This window comes from Bufo gargarizans, chromosome 9, assembly GCF_014858855.1.
Source record: "Bufo gargarizans isolate SCDJY-AF-19 chromosome 9, ASM1485885v1, whole genome shotgun sequence".
In the NCBI taxonomy this organism is placed as follows: domain Eukaryota; kingdom Metazoa; phylum Chordata; class Amphibia; order Anura; family Bufonidae; genus Bufo; species Bufo gargarizans.
This window is the reverse complement of record NC_058088.1, coordinates 182,237,891-182,259,327: the sequence shown is the minus strand read 5'-3', so window position 1 is coordinate 182,259,327 and position 21,437 is coordinate 182,237,891. Positions and strand designations below refer to the sequence as shown.

Below are 21,437 nucleotides of genomic sequence, written 5' to 3'. Positions count from 1 at the left end.
AGAACGCTGACAGTGCTGGTTACGTCACAGCCGTCAGAAGTATATGTAACGAAGTGGTCACATGACTACCGGTCACATGACGAGGTGAACTATGTCAGGACCGAACGGGGACCCGCAAATCCCTCTTGGCGAGGTGTCCGGGGAGGAAGGTGTGTATGGCTTTAATTATTAACCCCTCCTTGTCTGGCTTTGCATGCGACAGAATGTTATTCCCCCTAGAAATAGCAGCAGCAGCATTGTCAGTACACGGGGTCTGGTAATGGCTTCCTCCAATATATTCAAAAAAACACGGCATTCTATAGTTCTGCTGCATAAACGTCTTATTTTATTTGAATCCATCCATAAAAATTATATTTAGCCACTGGCCAACGTTTCGGTCTAACCTAGACCTTGTTCACCGCCTTGGGGGCTCAATGTCCACGAACGTAAGGGCTCCGTGCCCGTGCTGCGGACAATGCACTGGCACATAGTGCATGCGCTACTTTTTTGCGGTGCGGAGGCACGGCCAGAAACACCACGAAAGCAATCCGTAGTGCTTGTGTGGGGTTCCGCCTCTCCGTGATTGCGGACCCATTCAAGTGAACGGATCCGTGATGCAGATTGCAGAACGCACGCGGCCGGTGCCCATGTATTGCGGACCCGCTGTATGCGGGCCGCAATACAGCTACGGGGGGCACACGGTGTCTCGTGTGGGGGTCGTGTGCATGAACCCTTAGTCATAGTAGCATTTTGTGTGCATTTTGTGGAGAAGATCTGTGTGCACACAAAATGCTACTATTAGCCGACATGCACACGAACGTGGTTTGGTCCTGCATCAGAGCCGCATTCACTTCAATGGGGCCGCAAAAGATGCGGACAGCACTCCGCATCCGTTGCTCCGTTCCGTAGCCCCGCAAAAAAATAGAACATGTCCTATTCTTGTCCGTTTTGCGGACAAGGATAGGCATTGTTACAATTGATCCGCAAAAAAAAAAAAAAAGGATGCCATGCGGACGTCATCCTTGGCTTCCGGTAGAATAGGGCTGAGCTGCACTACCAGACACAACCAGGGGACAGGAGAGGCGCTGCTTCTGAAAAAGACCCTTTTTTTTGTTACCGAATTAACTTCCTAACCTTTGGCTTTTTCACATGGTATAAAACTACAACTCACAGCATGTCCTGTCAGCCTGCGGAGCTGAAAATGGCGCCATTTTATATCAAATCAAAGGTGCCATGGCCCCTTCACTCTGATCCCCAGCCTGTGGCTCTCAGGATGGGGTAAAACTACAATGCCCATCATGGGCATATTTTGCCCTGTCCGAAGAGCCACAGGCTGGAGGTGACACAAGGACGTGATCCACAGTCGTCTGTTCTCAGTATTTCTGGCTCGGTCAGGTACTGTTTACCTATAAACATCCCTCCTGTGATACGGCAGGCAGAATTTTCTGGTTCCATGCCGCCATCGGTGACTCAAACCGAGGGTCGTCAGCGTTGGACGACCGTATGCAAATGCACTGATTACAACTGGATCACGTGGTGCTGGGCGCAGGGAAGCAAGGGTCGGACCTGCAAAATCCTAAGTCCATGTTCACATTGAGATTTTTTTTTTTTTTGTGCGCTGAAAAAAAAATAATTATGTTTGGATGCGGTTTTTAGTCCAATGCTTGTTTTGATCCTGCCCAGTTGGGTATGTTCACATGACTGATTTTTGGCACGGGTTGCAGCGCAGATTCTGCACGGAAAACATCGCCAAATCTGTCTCCAACTGTTTTCAATGGAAGGCCGTGCCGCAACACACATGGCCGAGGATTTGTCCCGTGCGGTTTTCCTGTGGAGTCCATTCTTGGCACCGACGGCTCGGAAAGCCGATGCAGGAGTCTGCTCGCGGCTCTGCTCTATTCATTGGTAGGTTCGCACTGAGTTTCTTGAGAGCTGGGGGAAAAAAAAAAAAGATGCAGAATCCGCTGCATTTTTTTTATTTATTTTTTATGCATTTTTTCCAGGCTTTTTCATCCTGTCCATTTTCAATTTGAATTCCTGACAAATCCGCATAAAGAATAAACAGGTCACTCCTTTTTTTTATTTTATTTTTTTCTCTCCACCGTGCGGTATTTAAAGCCTAATAAAAAGCTCAATACGAAATCGGATATAGATTCTCCATTGAAATCAATGGGGAAGATCTACAAGTGTTTTTGGTGCGGAATACATACAAAAAAAAAAAAAAAAACATTGTGTGAACAAACCCCCAAGGCCTCATGCACACAACTGTATTTTTTGCGGATCACACGTGGACCCATTCATTTCCATGGGACCACAAAAGCTGTGGCCAGCACAGGGATATCATCTATGTGCTGTCCGCATCCGTGCGGCCATTCCGAAAATTATAGAACAGGTCTTATTCTTGTTCATTTTGCAGACACGAATAGCCAGCTCTACAACAGGGTCTGAGAAACACACAGGCCACAAAGTGGGTAACTCCAGGAAAAATTGACTTATTTGGCTTACCCAGAAGAAGGTGCAATTTTGGTGCCACATTTTAAAGTAGACCTGTCCCCTCTCTTGACATCAGTATATATATATATTTTTTTCTCCTCCTATGTCTGTTTAAGTAACTACTTGCATTCCCCCAATAATTCTGTGGCATAATATATAACTCTGTTGTGTCATTCCTCTATTATTCCTACTAAAAGTTTATTCAGAAAGGTCCAGTTGGCGGTGTGAACCCTACACATTCTGTTAATTCATAAACTTCTAGTAGGAAGAACACAAGAGTCATAATAGATGTTCCAGAATTATTACATGGCAAGTTACTAAAAGGAGAGGTGACAGGTCCTTTTTAAGCCACACCCATGATGTCAGGAGAGGTGATAGGTCCCCTTTAAAACATCACGCCACAATTGCACCCATTTCTGGGTAAGTCAATTTTGCATGGAGTGATCCACTTTATGTCACATGCCCAACCAAAGAGATTCCCTGTGTCATGCTCCACCCCCTGAGGCCCTGCCCATGTCTGACGTGCTCCTTTAAATGTGTCCTCCGATTTTCCTTTTCAGACTATGCAGCCTTGGACTTCATGTTGGATCAGATAAATTTCTGCTTGGATCACTTAGAGGAGAAAAACGATCTCTTGCACGCTCAGCTCCAGGATCTTCTAGAATCCAACCGGCAGGCCCGGCGTGACTTCCAGGAACAGCTAAGCCGGAGTGGAGCGGACAACACGCCGCAGCTGGGGGAGGGGGTATAACCTCCATACATGTATGGTCCAGAGCTCCTCCCGCAGACCACCATTTATTAACCACTACCCTAGCAAGAACATTACGCAGCAGGAATCTTCATCCTCTGGCACTACAACTCCCAGCCGGAGTGCCGGAGGTTGCCGAGTCCTGTCATAGAACATGAGTAGAGCTTCTTCTATGGGGGAGCACTACTGGTGTTATGGGCCCCTGGGTCCTGCAAATAAATACTGAGTCATCCTCCCATCATCTTCGACCAGACATTGATTTTTATTTATTTCAAGGTTATTAAGTAGAACCCTTTGTTAAAGAGCCTCTCCAAAAACTGTTTTTACCTGTCAATGTCGTCCTTGACTTTATAAAGTGTTTCAGAACCTGTGGCCTCGCTTTATCCTGATTATTGGGGGGGGCTTCAGTACAGTGATGTAATAGCAGACCCTGTGGGCGGCTAAAGGTCAGCAGCTTTCAGCTGTTGTAAAACTACAACTCCCAGCATGCTGGAATTTGTAGTTTGAGGGTGGATGAGGCCGTCTCCTGGTTCTTACCCAACTGCCCTGATAACCATCTGAGAGGAAGAGCACAAAGGACAGGGGTCAAGCAACCTTTAGCTGTTTATGAAACTACTACTCCTAGCATGCTCCATTCACTTCTATAAGAGTTTTGAGAACAGTGAAGTAGGCATGCATGCTGGGAGTTGTAGTTTGACCACAGACGGCGTGCTGGAGGTTGCTGATCCCTGACGCAGGATGTACTCACGGTGGGTTCTTAGCAGGCAGTTGGGAGAGGCTCCCACCTAGAAGGGAACCCCATTTCACCAATCACCCTAAAATTGTCCAGGCTTTAAAAAAACAGCACCACCCCTGTCAATGGGTTGTCTCTAATATTGCATCTCAGCTCCACTGATGTGAAGCTGACCGAGCTGTAATACTGCATCCGACCTGTAGGCAACCGTGGCGCTGTTTTAAAGTAAAGCAGCCATGTTTATCTAAAATAAAGACGCCTGGAGAGCAGCAGAAGTTAACATCACACTTTTAATTGTCTGAAATCTAAGTCGTAATATAATAAGAGTAATAAATCAGATGGCGGTGGGACCGGAACGTCCGAATTGTGCTTCCATCTTCGTGCTCTTTGTTCTTCTGACTGCTCAGATGACACTACTCTAGTCTACGACCTCCTAATGAGATGGTGGCGGATCAATGACACGTGACCATGAGTCCATGGCGCCTAATAGCCGCCCGGTGCGAACACATAATCGTGCTAATCGTGAACTCTAGCAGGTAGATGTCCAGTTAAGACATTGCGGTGGGCGACGCGTACAACAGCTTGTCCCTGCTGCTCCAACAGGATGCCCTAAATGGCAGCCAATATTCTGCAGAAGGACTCACGGGGGACGGTTACTCCACCTGCACTTTTGCAACCAATATTATTTCTCCAACATAAATAGTCACTGATTAAACATATCCTACCGTACGGTGTCTACAGCTCCTATCGAGACCTATGCGTCTCTATGGTTACAGACTACAAAGTAACCCTGGGTGTAGTCTGATCCCGCCATCAGGTGTTTCTGCACTCCCTCTGCCTTCAATCATCTATCAAATGTCTGGTCTGTAACCCTAGCGACACAAAAGTCTGCGTAGGGTCTGAATACACAGAACAGTAGAAGGTTGCTCAGTCATTTTACCTACTGTAATAAAGTGTGAAGGGAAGATATTTTACATGGTACTTACCCATCCTTTGCTCTGCCGATCCCACCATCTCTGCTGCACTCGCACAAACTGCATCGCAGCTGAAAGCATTCACTTCTGTTCGGGGCCCAGGCCCGCAGCGAGTGCGCCAGAGGTGGCCATGAGTATGTACTACGTAAACAATATCTTCCCTCCTCATGTTATTACAGAATGAAATGACCAGAGAACCCCTTTAAAGAGGTTGTCTGATATTGAGGACTTAGGCCTCATGCACACGGCCGTGTTCCGCGGCCGAGAGCGGTCCGTGGTAACACGGCCTGGATTCCTGTTGAGAGCAGGAGCGCACGGCGTCATTGGTTGCTATGACGCCATGCGCTCCTGCTCTCAACAGGAATCCAGGCCGTGTTACCACGGACCGCTCTCGGCCGCGGAACACGGCCGTGTGAATGAGGCACAAGTGAACAATATCAAACAACCCCTTTAAGTCACACAAAAATGGTGGCAAAAGGGCACAAACCCTCTATGCTGCTTACTTGATCACTCCTTGTACTTGTAAAAGAATGTGAAACGAAAATATTAACCCTTCAGGGATCAAGCCTATTAAAGACCATCACGAAAGTTGCATAACCTGATTTTTATTTGTTGTGGGGGCGAGCTGTATTTTGACTTTTTCCCAGGGTTGAAATGGAAAAATAACAGCATCTCCGCCTAAACTGCCAGCCAATCAATGGCCAGGACAGGCCTGACGGCCCCAATCCTGTGTAGATCACAACCAGGTGGGAATGCACCTTCACACAAGACCTGGTGCGCCTTGATTGATCTCTTATTTTATTAGGCTCCTGTCTACCAGAGCAACCCATCGGCATCCTGCAGCTGAGGGGCACTGATGGGGTTGCAGTAGGAGCCACATCCCTCTGTCTAACCACCTAACCTTATGACGTTTCTACGTCTGTGCTATCCACTGGACGCAACTGTACATCTATACGCAGCAAGGTGGACGCATAGTTATGTCAATCTGCGAGAAAGGATTAAAGGGGTTGTCTTAAATTTTAATTGTTTATGGCCTATCCTCAGGCTAGGATATCTGATTGATGGGGGTCTGACTTCCAGTACCCTAACTGATCAGCTGTTTGAAGGGGCCTCTTCCTAGTCCAGGTCCATCGGTCACATGACCTCAGCACACCTCAGTCTCATTCAAGTGAATGGGCCCGGGCTGCAATACCAAGCACAGCCACTATACAATATACAGCGCTGTGCTTGATATACTTACAAGAGACAAAGAATCGCAGCCTCTTCAAACAGCTGATCGGTGGGGGGTCAGATCCTAAACGATCAGATATTGACCTATTCTGAGGATAGCCCATCACAATCTTGGACAACCCCTTTAAGCATGACTTACACTTTACTCAGATGCAAATTGTTGCATTTCTGCCTATAAATCTACAGCGCATCGCTACGCTAAACAGTACTGCTGACACAAGCGAGCATGGTCCTACCTTGATGGAAGCTTCTCTAGGGCACTGCCAAAGCCAAAATTTAAGACACTCTTGCAATATCCTACGTTACGCTGCTTTGTACACACTAATAGACTCACACACTGGAGCATAAACCGTGAATGCCACAGCAAAATCGAAGGGACAGGAACCGGCAAGCAAAGCTTCCTCTCTTTGATCTGTGTCGGCACCAGTCCGGCCTCTAACTGGGAGAAATGGGATGTGAGGCTTGAAAAAAATACATCAAATATGACTTTTTTTTTTTTACCAAAGTGGTAGTGGAAAAGTACAATCCAGTGCATTCTATCATCAAATATAAAAAGGTAAAGATTGGGTCACACCGTCCTAGACGGTTGCATCTCCCTGGAGCTGGAGCCTCCCAGTTCTAACTAGCAGGAAGTGCCCTCCCCGTGTGAACACGACACACAGTTTCTGGATTATCTGACTTTGCGCAGCGAGGGCTGCCTGTGGGTTGCAGAGCTTTCCTCCGGACCGATTTGTTCGCCTTCGTCTTCCATTTGGGTGAGCAACATTTCTGGATCCAGCAAGCAGCTGGAGTCTTCCTCGCTGGTACCGATGACCGAATCCAAGACTGCAACAGAGTCTTCCAGATTGGCGCACTTGTTAGCGACACCTCCGCTCGCGCCATGCACGTTTGCAGGATTTGCTGCTTTGATGTCACCCAAGCCTTCATCTGCCTGCTCGGCAATGGCCGCCTTCCCTGGACTGCCGTTTTCATCCTCCTGGGCAGGCAGTTCGGCTTGCACGTGGCTCTTCTTCTCCAGTTTGGATCGCTTAAAAAAAAAAAGGGGGGGGGGAGGGGTGCATTGAATTAGGGATGAATTATTAAGCGGTGAGTAGGTGGAGGCCAAGATCAGACCTGGAATAATACCCTAAATCTGTAATTAATAGGGGTAAGTTCAGACATGGTGCATTTGCAGTGGGAATTCCACCCGAAAATACATATGGTTGGGGTTTTGAAAACACCACCTTCCTATCCACATCATGTTCTTTAGGTTGCAAGTAGGGGTGACATCCATTGTGAATTCTTAGCGAAAATCCAAATATGGATTTTGCTGCAGAATCAGCACGGATCTGCAGAAGGAATATTCCGCCGCCGTGTCTAGACTTACTAGCCTCCCTAACCATCCGCTCTGCCTAGACAGTGCCAACACAAGTTTAGGACTTTGTCAAGGGGTGGCAATGCCGAAACATTCACCTCTGGGTATCTAGCAGGCAGATCTGCCATTGTTTTCACCCTAAAGGTGGAAATCTGCAGCATAAATGGGCGCGCTGTGGATTTAAAAATCAGTGCTTAGTGTAAGTTTCCGTGCGGATTCAACACAGATTTGCTTCGGCCTCAAAGAGGATTTCCAAGAATTGGAGCCACTTACAATTGCTGAGTAGAGGTCCGACTCACAGCCGTGGCCTTTCCCGTTACTGGTCACATGGCCGTTCTGAAGCACAATCTCTTTCAGGTGAATGCGACTGAGCTGCTATGCCAAGCACAGCCGCTATCTAATGTACTGTGCCATAGCTGGTATACTATGCAGCAGCTGCTGCCCCTTCAAACAGCTAATCAGCAGGGGTCCCGTGATCCAGACTCCCACCAAACACATATTGATAACCTATCATGAGGAGACGTCATCAATCTTTAAAAAGGAGCTTTACAGGATTTTTACACCTTCAGGATAGGCTATCAATATCAGATTGTGGGGGTCTAATACTCTGCACCCCTGCCGATCAGCTATTCGGCAGTAGCTCTGGCACTAGAACTAATCCGAGTCGCTGATCGGCAGGTGTGCAAGGAGTCAGAACCCCACCGATCTGATATTGATGGCGGATAAGCATTCAATATAAAAATCCTGAAGAACCCCATTTAATCCTATACCTCATAAAAAATATTAAAAAAAATTATAATAATAATTAAATTAACCGTTGATTAACTAAAGGACCTCAATTTAGTTTCAAGCCATGTTACAGCTGATCCTACGTGACAGGCGGGAAACTTTTTGCTCTGACTGGTTGCTATGCACAAAAACTTAATTCCTGAAGCTGATGCTGAGCTCTGTAAAGTGGGAGGGAAACGAGCAAGAGGAAAGATGATCAGAAAAGCCATGACATACGACACACAGTGATCTAGAACAACAGCTAAGGACACCTGATAGGGTGCTGATGTGACGGCAGAAACAGAGAGCGGGCGTATCAAACAAAACAGAAGCCAGGCCATGCAACAGGAGAAGGGTCTAACCTGGACGTTCTGAAAATGCACCAGGGACTTGCAGTGTGTGAGCCGAGCAGCAGAGTCACTAGGATAGAATTTGTGACACAGCCTGCAGAGATAACCCGCGACGGGGACCATATAATCCAGGCCTGTGAAACGGGAGGGCAAATCACAGAATGGATATCAAAAGGGGGAAACACAAAATAAAGAACAGAGCAGAGAACATGAGCAAGGAGATGGATGGATGTTTCACAGACAACAGATAATGCACAAGACTAAGAGCCGATTCCTACGGCCAAAGTGGTAGAGGACAGGTCCAGCAGGAAACAGTAGGAGGAGGTTGTCGGAAAGCATAGGGATAGAAGCCATGTTGATAATGCAGCGCTTCCCTGGCTAGAGCTCAATCTGACCCTCCAAACCTGGGACTCGGGTATACGTCAGACACAGGCAAGTACTCACCATAGGCCGTATCTGCATTGTATTCTTCCTCCTCTTCTTCCTGGAGGTCAGCAATATTGTCCTCTACCTTAGCCTGCAAAAAACAGCTAGCTCAACTAGGTGCTTCACTACAAAACGGTTAATAACAATGCAAACAGTGGTGAGAAGCAAGACCACGAAAAGATCCATCTACCTAACATCCGGCCTGAGCTTTAGCAAATTAACCAAATCATTCGAATGGGCCTCATGTAAGATTTCATAATTTCATTCCCTCTTTAAAATAAGTGACTGCACATAGCCCAAGTCCTGGTGCAGACAGCGGAGGGGAGGGGGGGGGGGGGGCTTCTATACGAGAAGGTGCTGCCCAGTCCATTATCTTTACAAGGGAAATAAACCAGGGGCTAAAGACTGTATTACACTGGACGATAATCGCTAGCAATCATCTTGCAATGTAATACTGCCGCCAATTGCGGTTCATCGGGTAATTCTGATTTTTAAGCATGCTTGTAGGCGGGTTGTGCTGTCTAATAGCGATCGGTCACTGGCAAACCATTAGACAGCATGGGGACGAGCGATGGCATAGCGATCGCCTCTCCCCAGGCTGCGGAGGAGATCGCTCATGCAATGGCAGCAATCTGCTCCGCTAGCTAGCAAGCGACTGCCGAGAGGGAACACTTCTGTCCCGACAATTGCTTGCTGATCTGCCTGTCTAATACAGGCTTTAGACTATGTTCACATATGGTATATAGGTCAGAATATACAGTGGGCATATTCCCAGACATATGCCGCTATAAAGTCATATAGTAGCTTACAACAACCTAAAAAAATAAATAAAAAAATACTTAATGTATATGGTTTAGCTTTCCCTGGGTATACACTTGACATGTTCAAGAAATGTCCCCACCGATCTAAGTTATCCCCTTATCCTGTTGATAGGCGATAACTTTCTCTAACCGGAATATCCCTTTAAATGGGTTGTCCTGGAGTTCACTATTGATGGCCTATCACAATCCCGCCTATTAGTGGCTCTGGAATGACACAGCTCTGCCTCCACTGAAGTGAATGGCTATTCCAGAACAGCTATCAGCAAGGGTTCAGGGTTTCAGACTCCCGCTGATCAGATAGTGATCGTCTACCCTATAGGAAAAATTGTGGACAACCCCTTTAAGGCTCTGGTATTACATACATATCTACAGCAGGTCTGAAACCTGTGGCTCTTCAGGTGTTGAGAAGATACAACTCCAAGCATACCATGACAGTTGAAGGCTTTCAAGGCATGCTGGAGGCTGTAGTTCGCAAACAGCTGCAAACCAGTGATCTATAGTGAAGAATTAACATTAGGGACTGTAAAAAGGATGTCCTGGCATCTTGACATAGGCACCCAAATGTAAAGATACCTTCTGTCTATAGGTAACAGATAAAGTGTTTCTGAAGTGCTGTGTGATATACATGGTGGTCAGACAAGGGCCATTGATTGTACTGCAGATAACGTTAAAAAAAATTCCAATTGAAAGAAAATTTAAGGTAATTTAAATTCACAAGACTTTCGTTTAAAGTTTTTTGTTTTGTTTTTTTTACCGGGAGACATTCTACGTCCTCAGAAATGTCATCAGCACTGATGCCCTCTTCCTCGTCGTCATCATCATCATCCTCCTCGTCCTCAAAACAGCCCACGGCGTCCACTGTGATCAGCTCCTCTGACTCCTCTGGACTCCATGTTTCTTTTTCACGTAGCTTGACCTTTAGAAGATCATGAGAGTCGGGGATTAGGAGACATGTATATTCCCCTTTAATGTAGTAAAATACATGTAGGACTATGTAAGAAGTGCAATCAGCAGTCTAGGAGGCTATGCACTCCACATAAATATAGCCTTTCAGATTGACAGCGTGTAGGCCAAGAGGTAACAGGACATGTTTTCTCCCAGAATGCTTGGCATGCGTTATGCATGATGAATACTAGAAGCAGGAGAGAGAAAACCTCCTGGTGGGAATACAAATCTGTATGTACTGAAGGAATTGGCACCTAACACCCTTTGCATTTCCTTCCCTTTCCCCCTTTTACCTCTTGGGACTTCTGCTTGTGCTCAGGAGATTTCATGTGCTCCACAAACTTGCGAGGAGTCTTGAAGTGGCGGCTGCAGACTGTGCAGAATGGTCTTAAGGAGCGTTTAGCCATCTGAAAGCAGAGATTACTATATCAACACACAGTATGAGTGCTACATGCTCATGAGGAGACCCTCCTGGCTAACTGGCAAACCATGATTGCGTGGCTGCATTCTCTTGTTAATGTGCAATAAAGGTGGTCAATCTGCCAAGGGGTTCAACCAAGTGTCATTACCACCTTGCTCACCATCACACCCCATGGTGGCAGTACAAAAGCTGCTATAGTTGTTTTAGTTCGGACATCTAAGAGAAGCATTAAAGGGAACCTGTCACCAGGATTTGATGTATAGAGCTGAGGACATGGGTTGCTAGATGGCTACTAGCACATCCGCAATACCCAGTCCCCATAGCTCTGTGTGCTTTTATTGAACCGATTTGATCCATATGCAAATTACCCCGAGATGTGTCCTGTACGTTAGACGAGTCAAGCGCGTAGGAGCCCAGCACCGCCCCGCATCCTCCGAATCTCCTCCTTGCTCCCCGACGTCAGAAAGCCAGAGCGCCGTAATCTCGGGATGCGATGTCTCACTCCATGTCTCGCGTTTGGTGCGGATCCGTAATGAATCCGGTCAGATAATACAAAAGTCTGCATCCGTTCAGAACGGATCCTTTTGTATTATCTTTAACAAAGCCAAGACGGATCCGTCTTCAACACCATTGAAAGTCAATGGAGGACGGATCCGTTTTCTATTGTGCCAGATTGTGTCATAGAAAACGGATCAGTCCCATTGACTTGCATTGTGTGTCAGAACGGATCCGTTTGGCTTAGTTTCGTCAGACGGAGCAGCGTTTCGGTGTCTGCCTCCAAAGCGGAATGGAGATGGAACGGAGGCAAACTGATGCATTCTGAGCGGATCCTTTTCTATTCAGAATGCATTAGGGCAAAACTGATCCGTTTTGGATCGATTGTGAGAGCCCTGAACGGATCTCACAAATGGAAACCAAAACGCCAGTGTGAAAGTAGCCTTAGGATATGGCCTATTAGGGCATATGGATGTCATATGAATCCCCCCTCTATGAGCCAGAGTGCAGGGCAGCTAAGTAACACTCTCTATCACTGTGGTGGAACCGGCCCGTCCATGTATTACATTTGTAGAGATCCGTGAATTAGAAATAGACGGCTGCTTTCCCCCCCACAAACAGAGCCACACCTGTCCATGGGTTGTGTCTGGTAATGATGCTGAACTCCACTGAAGTGAATGTGGATGAGCTGCAATACCACACACAACCTGTGGACAGGTGTGGGACTGTTTTTGGAAGAAATTTTGCGGAACGGGTGCGGACCCATTCATACGGTTGTCTGAATGAGCCCTAATCCTGTACAACCTTTTTAAATGGCCGTGGCTTAATACTAGACTTCCCCTGTGGTTGTTGCCACTGGTGTAAAGTATAGCTGGATACAACCTACACCAGAAGGTTGTCTGTCCAGTACGTTTTTTTTATAAAAAATAAAGAAAGAAACCTAAAAAACTCAAAATGGCGTTCCAGTCAATATGGGGTAAGTTACAATAACGGACACAATTCATGGGCAAGAGTGGTGCTGTTTCTAGAAAAGAAAAAAAAAAAAAAAGCAGACCCTTTTTGGAATCTGACATAATCCTATCACCTGAAACTAAACAGATACCTTGTGTTCCTGAGTCCGGCGATGTCTGATGAGATCACAGTTGAAGTGAACCTGGCAGACGTTGCACCACCTCATCTGCTTCTTCTTACTGGAAAAAAACAAAAGAAAATAATATTTCACATTTCCAAGGCTCGCAATAAGGCAGTCAGAGTACATGATATGTAGATATGTGTTCAGACGGCGGGGCAGCTTCACTAAATTAAGACCTGAGGACAACTTAGTTATTGCCGCGGGACCTGCAGCGGAAACTGCCAGTGATCAGAAGTTATCACTGGCTAGAGCTGCAAGGAGAGATGTGGTATTATATGGAAACCCATTTAAATGAGCTGTGGTGGCTTTCCGCTCATTTAGGACATCCATATGCCCTAACAGAGCATATGGACCCTTTAAAGAGGCATTTCCAATATACCATGAACGGCTGAGATGCAGGTCCCACCGAGTTAGGAGGCCGCTGTATGCAGGTGGAGAATGAATGGAAGAGTGGCTACACATGTTCTCTGCTTTTTCTCTATTTCCCATAGCTATGAATAGAGAAAGCACAAGCAACTTTCCATTCATCCTCCACCTGGATGCTGCAGCCACCCTCACCAGGTAGATTGTGAGACCCCTGCATTTATCCGGCTGTTATAGGATATTCTTGTTCTAGCTCCTACATTACACTGGCATAACAATCCTGCGTCACTTACCCATCTCTGCCTCCCATGACACCCTGACCATCTTTCGCAGTGGGAAGAAGAGTGACCAGGCAGGCATTACTGACGTGCTGGATTTCCTGGATCTTTTTGTGATGCTGAGCAGTCACTAGATGAGACTGGAAATTCTGAAATAAGGATTGACATTTAAGAAGGTTAGCGATGAGCGAAATGCTAGTTACCATAACCTTGTACATCATCGGTGTCTGGTGGTACCTGCAGGTTGTGGTAGCTGGTTTTGCAGATATAGCAGCAGAACCTGGGGCCGCCGGTTGTCGAGCTGCCAGATGCACGGCTCTTTTCGGCACACGCCGGCTGCAGGGCTGTGGTGCGACTCTCACTGCGAACCTGGATAGTGACTTTTAATGCACGTCCACCACTTATACCCTAGCAAGGAGGAAAGCGCAACTTATCATCATGGGACACTGCAGAGGTAAATGTGAACCTCTAATTGTATCTCTGCACCAACCTCTGGAGACTGCGACTCCACGCTGCGTTCCTCAGCAACATCTTCTGCATCTGCTGCTGACCCTGCCAAAAATAAAAAATAAATGGAGCCCATGCAAGACAAAAGCTTCTCAGAATTGTCCTATATACTCCGCTATGGGGAACTCCCCAATTGCCTCATATGTGGGATCCTATGGAATAGGTGTGTCATTCAGTAAATGGCTGTTCTTTAAATCTGAGCAAGGGAGAAGTCAATGAGAACTGCTTCTAGCTCTGTATTCATGAGACTGCATACACTGCGTACAAAAGCCTGGCCTCATTTCCCGTAACTGCCTTAAAGGGGTTATCCAGTTTTAAGAACACCCCCCCCCCCCCCCCATGTGCTGGGCCCCTCACCGGTAATATACTTACCCCGCCGTTTCTCCCTGCACACGGATGAAAACATCCGGTGTAGGGGGGGAGCAGTCAATGGCAGGAGCGGACGAGCCTCCCTAGCGTCACCCATGATGCTAGGGAGGCTCGTACCAATTTTCATCCGTGTGCAGGGAGAAGCAGCAGCAGCGGTGCGGGGACAAGGAGCGGGGTAAGTATATTACCGGTGAGGGGCCCGGCACGTTGGGAGAGGCGGGGGGGGGGGGGGGGGGTCTTGAAATTGGATAACCCCTTTAAAGTGGTTCTCTGGGATTTTCATATCGATGGCCTATCCTCAGGATAGGCCAATTAACTGTTGGAGGAAACAGCGGTGTTCACCGGAGCTCTGGTGAGCGCCACAGCCTCCTCACAGCTCACCAAGCACAGCGCCACACATTGTATAGTGGCAGTGCTTGGTATTGCAGCTCAGTTGCATTCACTTAAAAGGGACTGAGCTGCGCCTAGGCCAAGTGACAAATAAACGTGATGTCACTGGCCTAGGAAGAAGCCTAAGTGTTCGATTAGTGCCACAGTCTCTTCGTACAGCTAATCAGCAGTTGGTGAGAGAAGTTATGGTCCGTGGCAGCGGAATCCATAACGGAATTCTTAGATAACCTGAACCTTGTACGCCAAACTTGAAACACAAAGTTCACTCATCCCTAAATCATCAGTATCAAAATCCAGCAGAACCCCTTTAATGGCGGCCATACACATTCAATAGCTGTCAGCTGAATGATCGTTTGGCTGCCAGCTATGTCTCCTGACTCCCTTACATCTCCCTCATACACATACATGTATAGCTTGGCTGAACCTGCCAGACACTTCTGGTGTTAGCTTATCTCCCGGGAGGCGAGAGTTGGGAGGTCCCCATGGACATAAGTATGTTGGTCGATGTTGAGGGATAGAAGAGTTGGGCATTTTGAATTTCAACATGTCCAATCCTTTTGTTTTCAAGGGAGATAAGCGACCACCAGAATTATGGGGCAGTGGCTTATTTCTCTCTCCCTATTGAGAACACATGCCAACCTTGAAGATTGTAAGCCCTCGCGGACAGTGCCCTCTCTCCTTCTATACCAGTTGGTAACTCGTCTTGTTCATGCTTATTGTCAGCATTATGTATGTATAACCGTTTTCATATGTACAGCGCCATGGAGTAAATGGCGCTTTAATAATAATAACAACAACTGCCCATGGGTATGGAAGGGGAGGGGGGAGGGGGACAGCTATTAGCCGAAGGAGTGATTGGCCACGTGCTATCTAAAGTGTTGAACGCAGACTTGCATATGAAATTACCTTAAAGGGAACCTGTCATCAACTTTATGCTGCCCATACTGACAGCAGCATAAAGTAGAGACAGGTGAGTTGATTTCAGCGCTCTGTCATTTATAAGTTAAAAGTAAGTGGTTGCCGAGAACCAACATCACAATCATTGCAGACTGGGCCTGGGAAAGAGTCCCGGCCACCTGAGAAGAGTCCTGGTTATTCATACATTCCTGCTCTCCTGCTGATGGCTGACCGGCTTCTACCGAGTTTTCTCCCTTTCTCTCTAGGAGAGAACTGCCAATCATCAGCAGACGGGCGAGAGAGCAGGAGATTATAATAACCAGGACTCTTCTCAGCTAGATGTGACTCTTTTCCAGGCCTGGGTTGCAATGATTATGATGCTGGTTCTCAGCAACCAATTACTTTTAGCTCATGAGTGACACAGCGCTGACATCAGCATTTCTGTCACTATTTTATGCTGTCGTCAGTGCGGTCAGCATAAAGTTGATTACAGGTTCCCTTTAAAGGGGTTGTGCCAAGATATCCAATTCTCCTCTCTCTGTAGGATAGGGGATAAGCATCTGATACGGAACACATTCACCACAGGAACGGGTGCCCTGTGCACCTGTATGAATGGAAGAGCAGGTCGGGCATTCTGGACTATAGGACTGCCTGAGATAGCCGTGTACAGTACATATCAATCTCAGGCAGTCCAACAGAAAATGAATGGATCAGCAGCGCCATTCATACAGGATCTTAGGACCCCTATTCTCATGAGTAATGGGGTTCCAGCGGTTGGACCCCTACCAATCAGATGCTTATCCCCTATCCTAGGGATACAGGATTAGGCGATATCGTTGCACAACCCCCTTACCTGAACACCAGGTCCAGATGCCCTAATAACATTGAATTAGTGCAAGAAATGTAGCAAAATCAGGTGGCTCGGGCCTCATACAGATACCCTAAAGCGAAGAGGAGTCTGTCCTACAGACTAGGGTTAGGAGTCAGCAGTACAACAGACAGACCATCGTAATGTGGGATCACGTGAAATGCCTACAGTTACCTTCTGCAGTGAAGCCGGCCACATCTGTACCAGTCCCCGAGCTGTGAAGAGAACAGACACACACTGATCAGTCACATCACAGCGGAGACAGAAGCACAACCGTGCATTGTATAAAAGCAGAGTCCCACAGCTATATGTGAAAGAGAGATGGTCATGGGTTGTGCCCCCATATGTCTTCGGTTTCATACACCTGTAATACGGTGCCACGCAGAGACACCACAGGACGACACACGAGACGCCTACGGCTCCACTAGGACTCAGGTTTCCACATGCTTTAAATTCTACTAGAAGAAAAGTTGTACGGCTGGAAGCTGATGTGGGTTGCAGTACGGATTGGCATCAATTTCCCAAATCTGATACAGACAACGCGCACGAGCGTATGAGACAGACAGAGCTAAAGCTTATTATGAATGTGATTTTAGTTGTGGATTAAAACACAAGAGGGGGTTAAGCCGGTCATACATATTAGATGACGGTCAGCAGATCCTGCGGGCAGTCCGACTGACCCCCAAAAAGGACTGGCATGTTTAATGTTAAAGTAACTGTCCAAAAATGGATAAACATGGCTGTTTCCGTCCCAAAAAAATAAACCAACAAAACAGCACCACTCCTGTCCACAGGCTGCGTGTGGTATTACAGTTCCAATCTATTCACTTCGAATGGGGCTGAGGTGCAATACCAGACAACCCGTGAACAGGTGGGGCGCCGTTTCTAGAAGAAAGCAGCCATGTTTTTCTAATGTTGTACAATTCTTTTTAAAAGAGTTGTCCAAGAAAATACACCTCAAGCTCTAATGATGTGGATGAGGCTCAGCCGCCGTGCCTCATACAATCTGTGGACTGGTGGAATGCTGTTTTTAGAAGACAGCAGCCATGTTTTTCTCACCCTGTACAATCTCTTTGACGTGTCCTTTTGATAAGCCGTACCAGTAGCTTATCCAAATCTCCCTAGGACAATAAACATGCCATCCATAGGCGATGCTGATGGGGTGAGACAGCATATCTAACGTATATGACCCCGCTATAGAGACCAGGGTGCAGAGCACACATGCACAGAACAGAAATGGTAGCCGGTTCACAGAAGAGCATGGGACGATGATGAAGAAGGGAGGGGTGTTAGTGCAGCTTGTAAGCATCTTTAGTTACCTCCTTGCTCTCTTGGCTGAAGGTTCAAGGGGGTCGGTAATGCTGCATTCAGTTAGATTTTCAGCGTCTGCAATGACAAGTTTGTGAAAGCAGACAGGGTACAAAGCCAATGGGAGAAAATTAGCCACCACTAAAGACAGCGGGAAAGGAAATAATGTACAAAGTTATGGCTTCTCAGCTTAGAAGACCAGTAACACCGCATCGCCATATGGCGAGGATATGCCATCGCGTCATGATCAGTGGGGATCTGACCTCTGGGACCTCCACGACCCTGAGAAGGAAGCACTTAAATACAGTCCATTCACTGGGAGCTGCAGCCAACCCCATGTACTTCAATAGTGTTGCGCTGTAGTTCCCATGTACAGTAGTGCTCGCTGTGCTCAATCAGGGCTACACTCCTTTCTCTGGGGATCTGAACTCTGGGACCCCCCATGATCCTGAAAATGAAGCGCTTATTCACAGTCCATTAACAGTCTTTCCATGATCCACGGCGCCCCGGACAGTGGCTGTGCAACGAGCTGCAGCCAACCCCATGTACTTGAATGGTGTTGTGCTGTAGTTCCCATGTACAGTAGCGGTCGCTGCTCTGAATCAGCGAAACACCCCTTTATTCTCAGGATCGGTGGGAATCCATGAGGTTGAACCCCCATTGATCATAAAGTACTGGCATATCCTAGTCATATGCCACCAATTATAAGATAAGAATACTGTAGTTGAGTCAAGTACAGTGTTCTGGACACCATCATAATGGCTTATAGACGACTCATCCCTCTTAACGTACGCATTTTGGGTGTTACTCTCGCCTTTAAGTTAAGACAAAGACAAAATAAAAGAAATATGTCAAGGGACTGAAATGGGTTAATACAACTCGCTCTACATGCAATATATACGGTAGATTAAAAAAAGTTAAGAAACAAACAAAAAACACAACTATGAGATACTTAATAGTAAACTGCTGTGATGATCAGTGCAGAGTTCTATAAGATTTTTAAAGGGGTTTTCCAACACTTTAACTGATAACCTGTCCTCTGGATAGTTCATCAGTATCTGATCGGTGGGGGTCCAACACCCAGGACCCCCACCGATTAGCTATTTGAGAAGCAGCCTTCTCGCAGCTCACCAAACACAGTGCCATACATTATATGGTGGCTGTGCTTGGTACCAGCCCTGGAGCTGGGCCTAGGCCATGTGATCGATCATCGTGAGGGAAAGCTGTGAGAAGGCCAAGAGCTGATTGGCAGGGGGTCCCGGGTGTCGGACCACCACCGATCAGATGCTGATGACATGACACCAGTTAAAAAGTCTCTGAAAACCCCTTTAATCCTGCAGGTGTAAGTCATGGGTCTAGTCATTTACCTTCCGAGGCAAGGTTTTCATCGGCTTCGGACGCAGTTGGGGGAAGTTCTGAATTTCCTCTCGCCGTGTGTGTGCCATTGGGGTCTTTGCCTGGTACCAATGAACTCGGATCACCACCCTTCTTGGCATCATGACTTTTGTAGCGATCCTACAATCAGAAACGTATGCATCTTTTATATGACAGACTAACCGGAGAGGGTTTAGTATGTGCAAATCCCTCAGTCTCAAATAAGAAAGTAAAAACTGTAAATTTAAAGGGGTTCTCCAGGATTTTGGTACTGATGACCTGTCCTCAGGATAGGCCATTAATATCAGATCGGCGGGGATCTGCCACCGGGCTGATCAGTTGATTCCTGCACCAGCTCTGTCCACTGCCCCCATTTATCACTTCAATGGGGGTGGCGCTGCCTTTACCAGCTCCGTCCATTACACAATGGATGGAGCGATGCACTTCCGGCATCTACGCTAGAAATAACCCCTTTAAACATTGTGTATGAGGATAGGTCAGCAGTTAAAAAAAAATTAAAAATCTCAGAAAACCCCTTTAAAGAGGACTTGTCACACACAATGCTATCAATCACTGATAACCCCTCCCTCCTGTACCGATAGGTATTCACAGGAAGTTAAAAAAGCAAAGATTTAAATGTATAAATTACTGGTTTTACTGAATCTTTTCCCACAAAAATATATATCAATCTGCTCAGCTCCTCTGGTTCTGTAACATGCCGCCTGCAGATTGCATTATATTTTTGGGTGATGGGTTCTCTTTAATGTCGTAAGCTCCCCCTAGTGGTGACTGCATCGAGCTAGAATTTTGCCATGTATGTCTATACATGCAGGATGTAAAAACATCATGATAAAAGGTAGGCGACTCTTCAGAAATAATGGTTTTGTGACTTACCTGGGCTAACAGCTTTTAAGGTTTTTGTTCCAAATCATCATGGACCTGAACGTCACATAATAACTCAGGTCTATGCAGGAGCAGAAATCAGACTGCGCTTACCTTGTGATACACACGGGGCTGCTGAAAAGGGATGGGTGGGAATCCCATGCTTGGAGCCTTCACTCCCATGGGAGGGATACCCAGGATGGAATGTCTCGCAGCTGCAGTAAAGAACGGAGGCATCGGCGGCCCCACCATGCTGAGACCACGGAGATTGCCTGCAAAGTAAAACAAAAAAGTTTTTAAAAAAACTTCACAGCAGAGTACAACCATAAACCCGTATGATTGTCCCTTCTATAAACTAATGGAAATGGAAATTACCGTAACTATTGCTCATCTCAACTTTTTAAAATCAAACATTTTCAAATAATTCCGAATTTTCAGGTCAACATCCATGTAAGTAAAAAAAAAAAAAAAAAAAAGAGGGCGGCGGCAGAGAGAGGCGAGAACGAGAGCGGGGGCAGAGAGAGAGAGAGAGGCGAGAACGAGAGCGGGGGCAGAGAGAGAGAGAGAGAGAGAGGCAGAACGAGAGCGGGGGCAGATAGAGAGAGAGAGAGAGAGCGAGAACGAGAGCGGGGGCAGAGAGAGAGAGAGAATAGAGAGAAGAGGCGAGAACGAGAGCGGGGGCAGAGAGAGAGAGAGAGAGAGAGAGGCGAGAACGAGAGCGGGGCAGAGAGAGAGAGAGAGGAGAGGCGAGACGAGAGCGGGGCAGAGAGAGAGAGAGAGAGAGGCGAGAACGAGAGCGGGGGCAGAGAGAGAGAGAGAGAGAGAGGCGAGAACGAGAGCGGGGGCAGAGAGAGAGAGAGAGAGAGAGGCGAGAACGAGAGCGGGGGCAGAGAGAGAGAGAGAGAGAGAGGCGAGAACGAGAGCGGGGGCAGAGAGAGAGAGAGAGAGAGGCGAGAACGAGAGCGGGGGCAAGAGAGAGAGAGGCGAGAACTAGAGCGGGGCAGAGAGAGAGAGAGAGAGAGAGAGGCGAGAACGAGAGTGGGGCAGAGAGAGAGAGAGGAGAGAGAGAGAGAGGCGAGACCGAGAGCGGGGCAGAGAGAGAGAGAGAGAGAGAGAGGCGAGAACGAGAGCGGGGGCAAGAGAGAGAGAGAGAGAGAGAGAGAGAGAGGCGAGAACGAGAGCGGGGGCAGAGAGAGAGAGAGAGAGAGGCGAGAACGAGAGCGGGGGCAGAGAGCGAGAGAGAGAGAGAGAGAGGCGAGAACGAGCGGGGGCAGAGAGAGAGAGAGAGGAGGCTAGAACGAGAGCGGGGCAGAGAGAGAGAGAGGCGAGAAC

General features: G+C 47.3%; 2 protein-coding genes across 3 annotated transcripts in view; one reads left to right on the top strand and one right to left on the bottom strand.

Annotated features, from left to right (window-relative positions):
* The first annotated feature begins 23 nt into the window (after nt 1-23).
* BBLN (bublin coiled coil protein) lies at nt 24-3,592 on the top strand. The gene is made up of 2 exons (XM_044268491.1): nt 24-149; nt 3,033-3,592. The coding sequence occupies exons 1-2, from the start codon at nt 92-94 to the stop codon at nt 3,221-3,223; spliced, it is 249 nt and encodes an 82-aa protein (XP_044124426.1). The 5' UTR covers nt 24-91; the 3' UTR covers nt 3,224-3,592.
* A 1,733-nt stretch (nt 3,593-5,325) lies between these two features.
* Nucleotides 5,326-21,437, bottom strand: part of CIZ1 (CDKN1A interacting zinc finger protein 1) — a 21,322-nt gene continuing 5,210 nt past the window's right edge. Inside the window, exons 4-16 of one of the 2 annotated variants that reach the window (XM_044268365.1) lie at nt 20,220-20,377; nt 19,217-19,364; nt 17,861-17,927; nt 16,716-16,756; nt 14,001-14,062; nt 13,748-13,918; nt 13,526-13,659; nt 12,840-12,927; nt 11,115-11,228; nt 10,631-10,792; nt 9,074-9,146; nt 8,642-8,763; nt 5,326-7,184 (exon numbers count right to left, since the gene is read on the bottom strand). In XM_044268365.1, coding sequence (XP_044124300.1) covers nt 6,828-7,184; nt 8,642-8,763; nt 9,074-9,146; nt 10,631-10,792; nt 11,115-11,228; nt 12,840-12,927; nt 13,526-13,659; nt 13,748-13,918; nt 14,001-14,062; nt 16,716-16,756; nt 17,861-17,927; nt 19,217-19,364; nt 20,220-20,377 — 1,697 coding nt within the window. In that variant the 3' untranslated portion in view covers nt 5,326-6,827. The remainder of the gene's footprint in view (nt 7,185-8,641; nt 8,764-9,073; nt 9,147-10,630; nt 10,793-11,114; nt 11,229-12,839; nt 12,928-13,525; nt 13,660-13,747; nt 13,919-14,000; nt 14,063-16,715; nt 16,757-17,860; nt 17,928-19,216; nt 19,365-20,219; nt 20,378-21,437) is intronic. The other variant, XM_044268366.1, reaches the window with a different exon arrangement.

What these genes read in the sequence shown, in the direction of transcription:
- BBLN (XM_044268491.1), top strand. Translation starts at nt 92, where the DNA reads ATGTCAGGACCGAACGGGGACCCGCAAATCCCTCTTGGCGAGGTGTCC. An exon ending in CGAGGTGTCCGGGGAGGAAG is followed by an intron (nt 150 to 3,032) that starts GTGTGTATGGCT and finishes TTTCCTTTTCAG; the next exon opens with ACTATGCAGCCTTGGACTTC.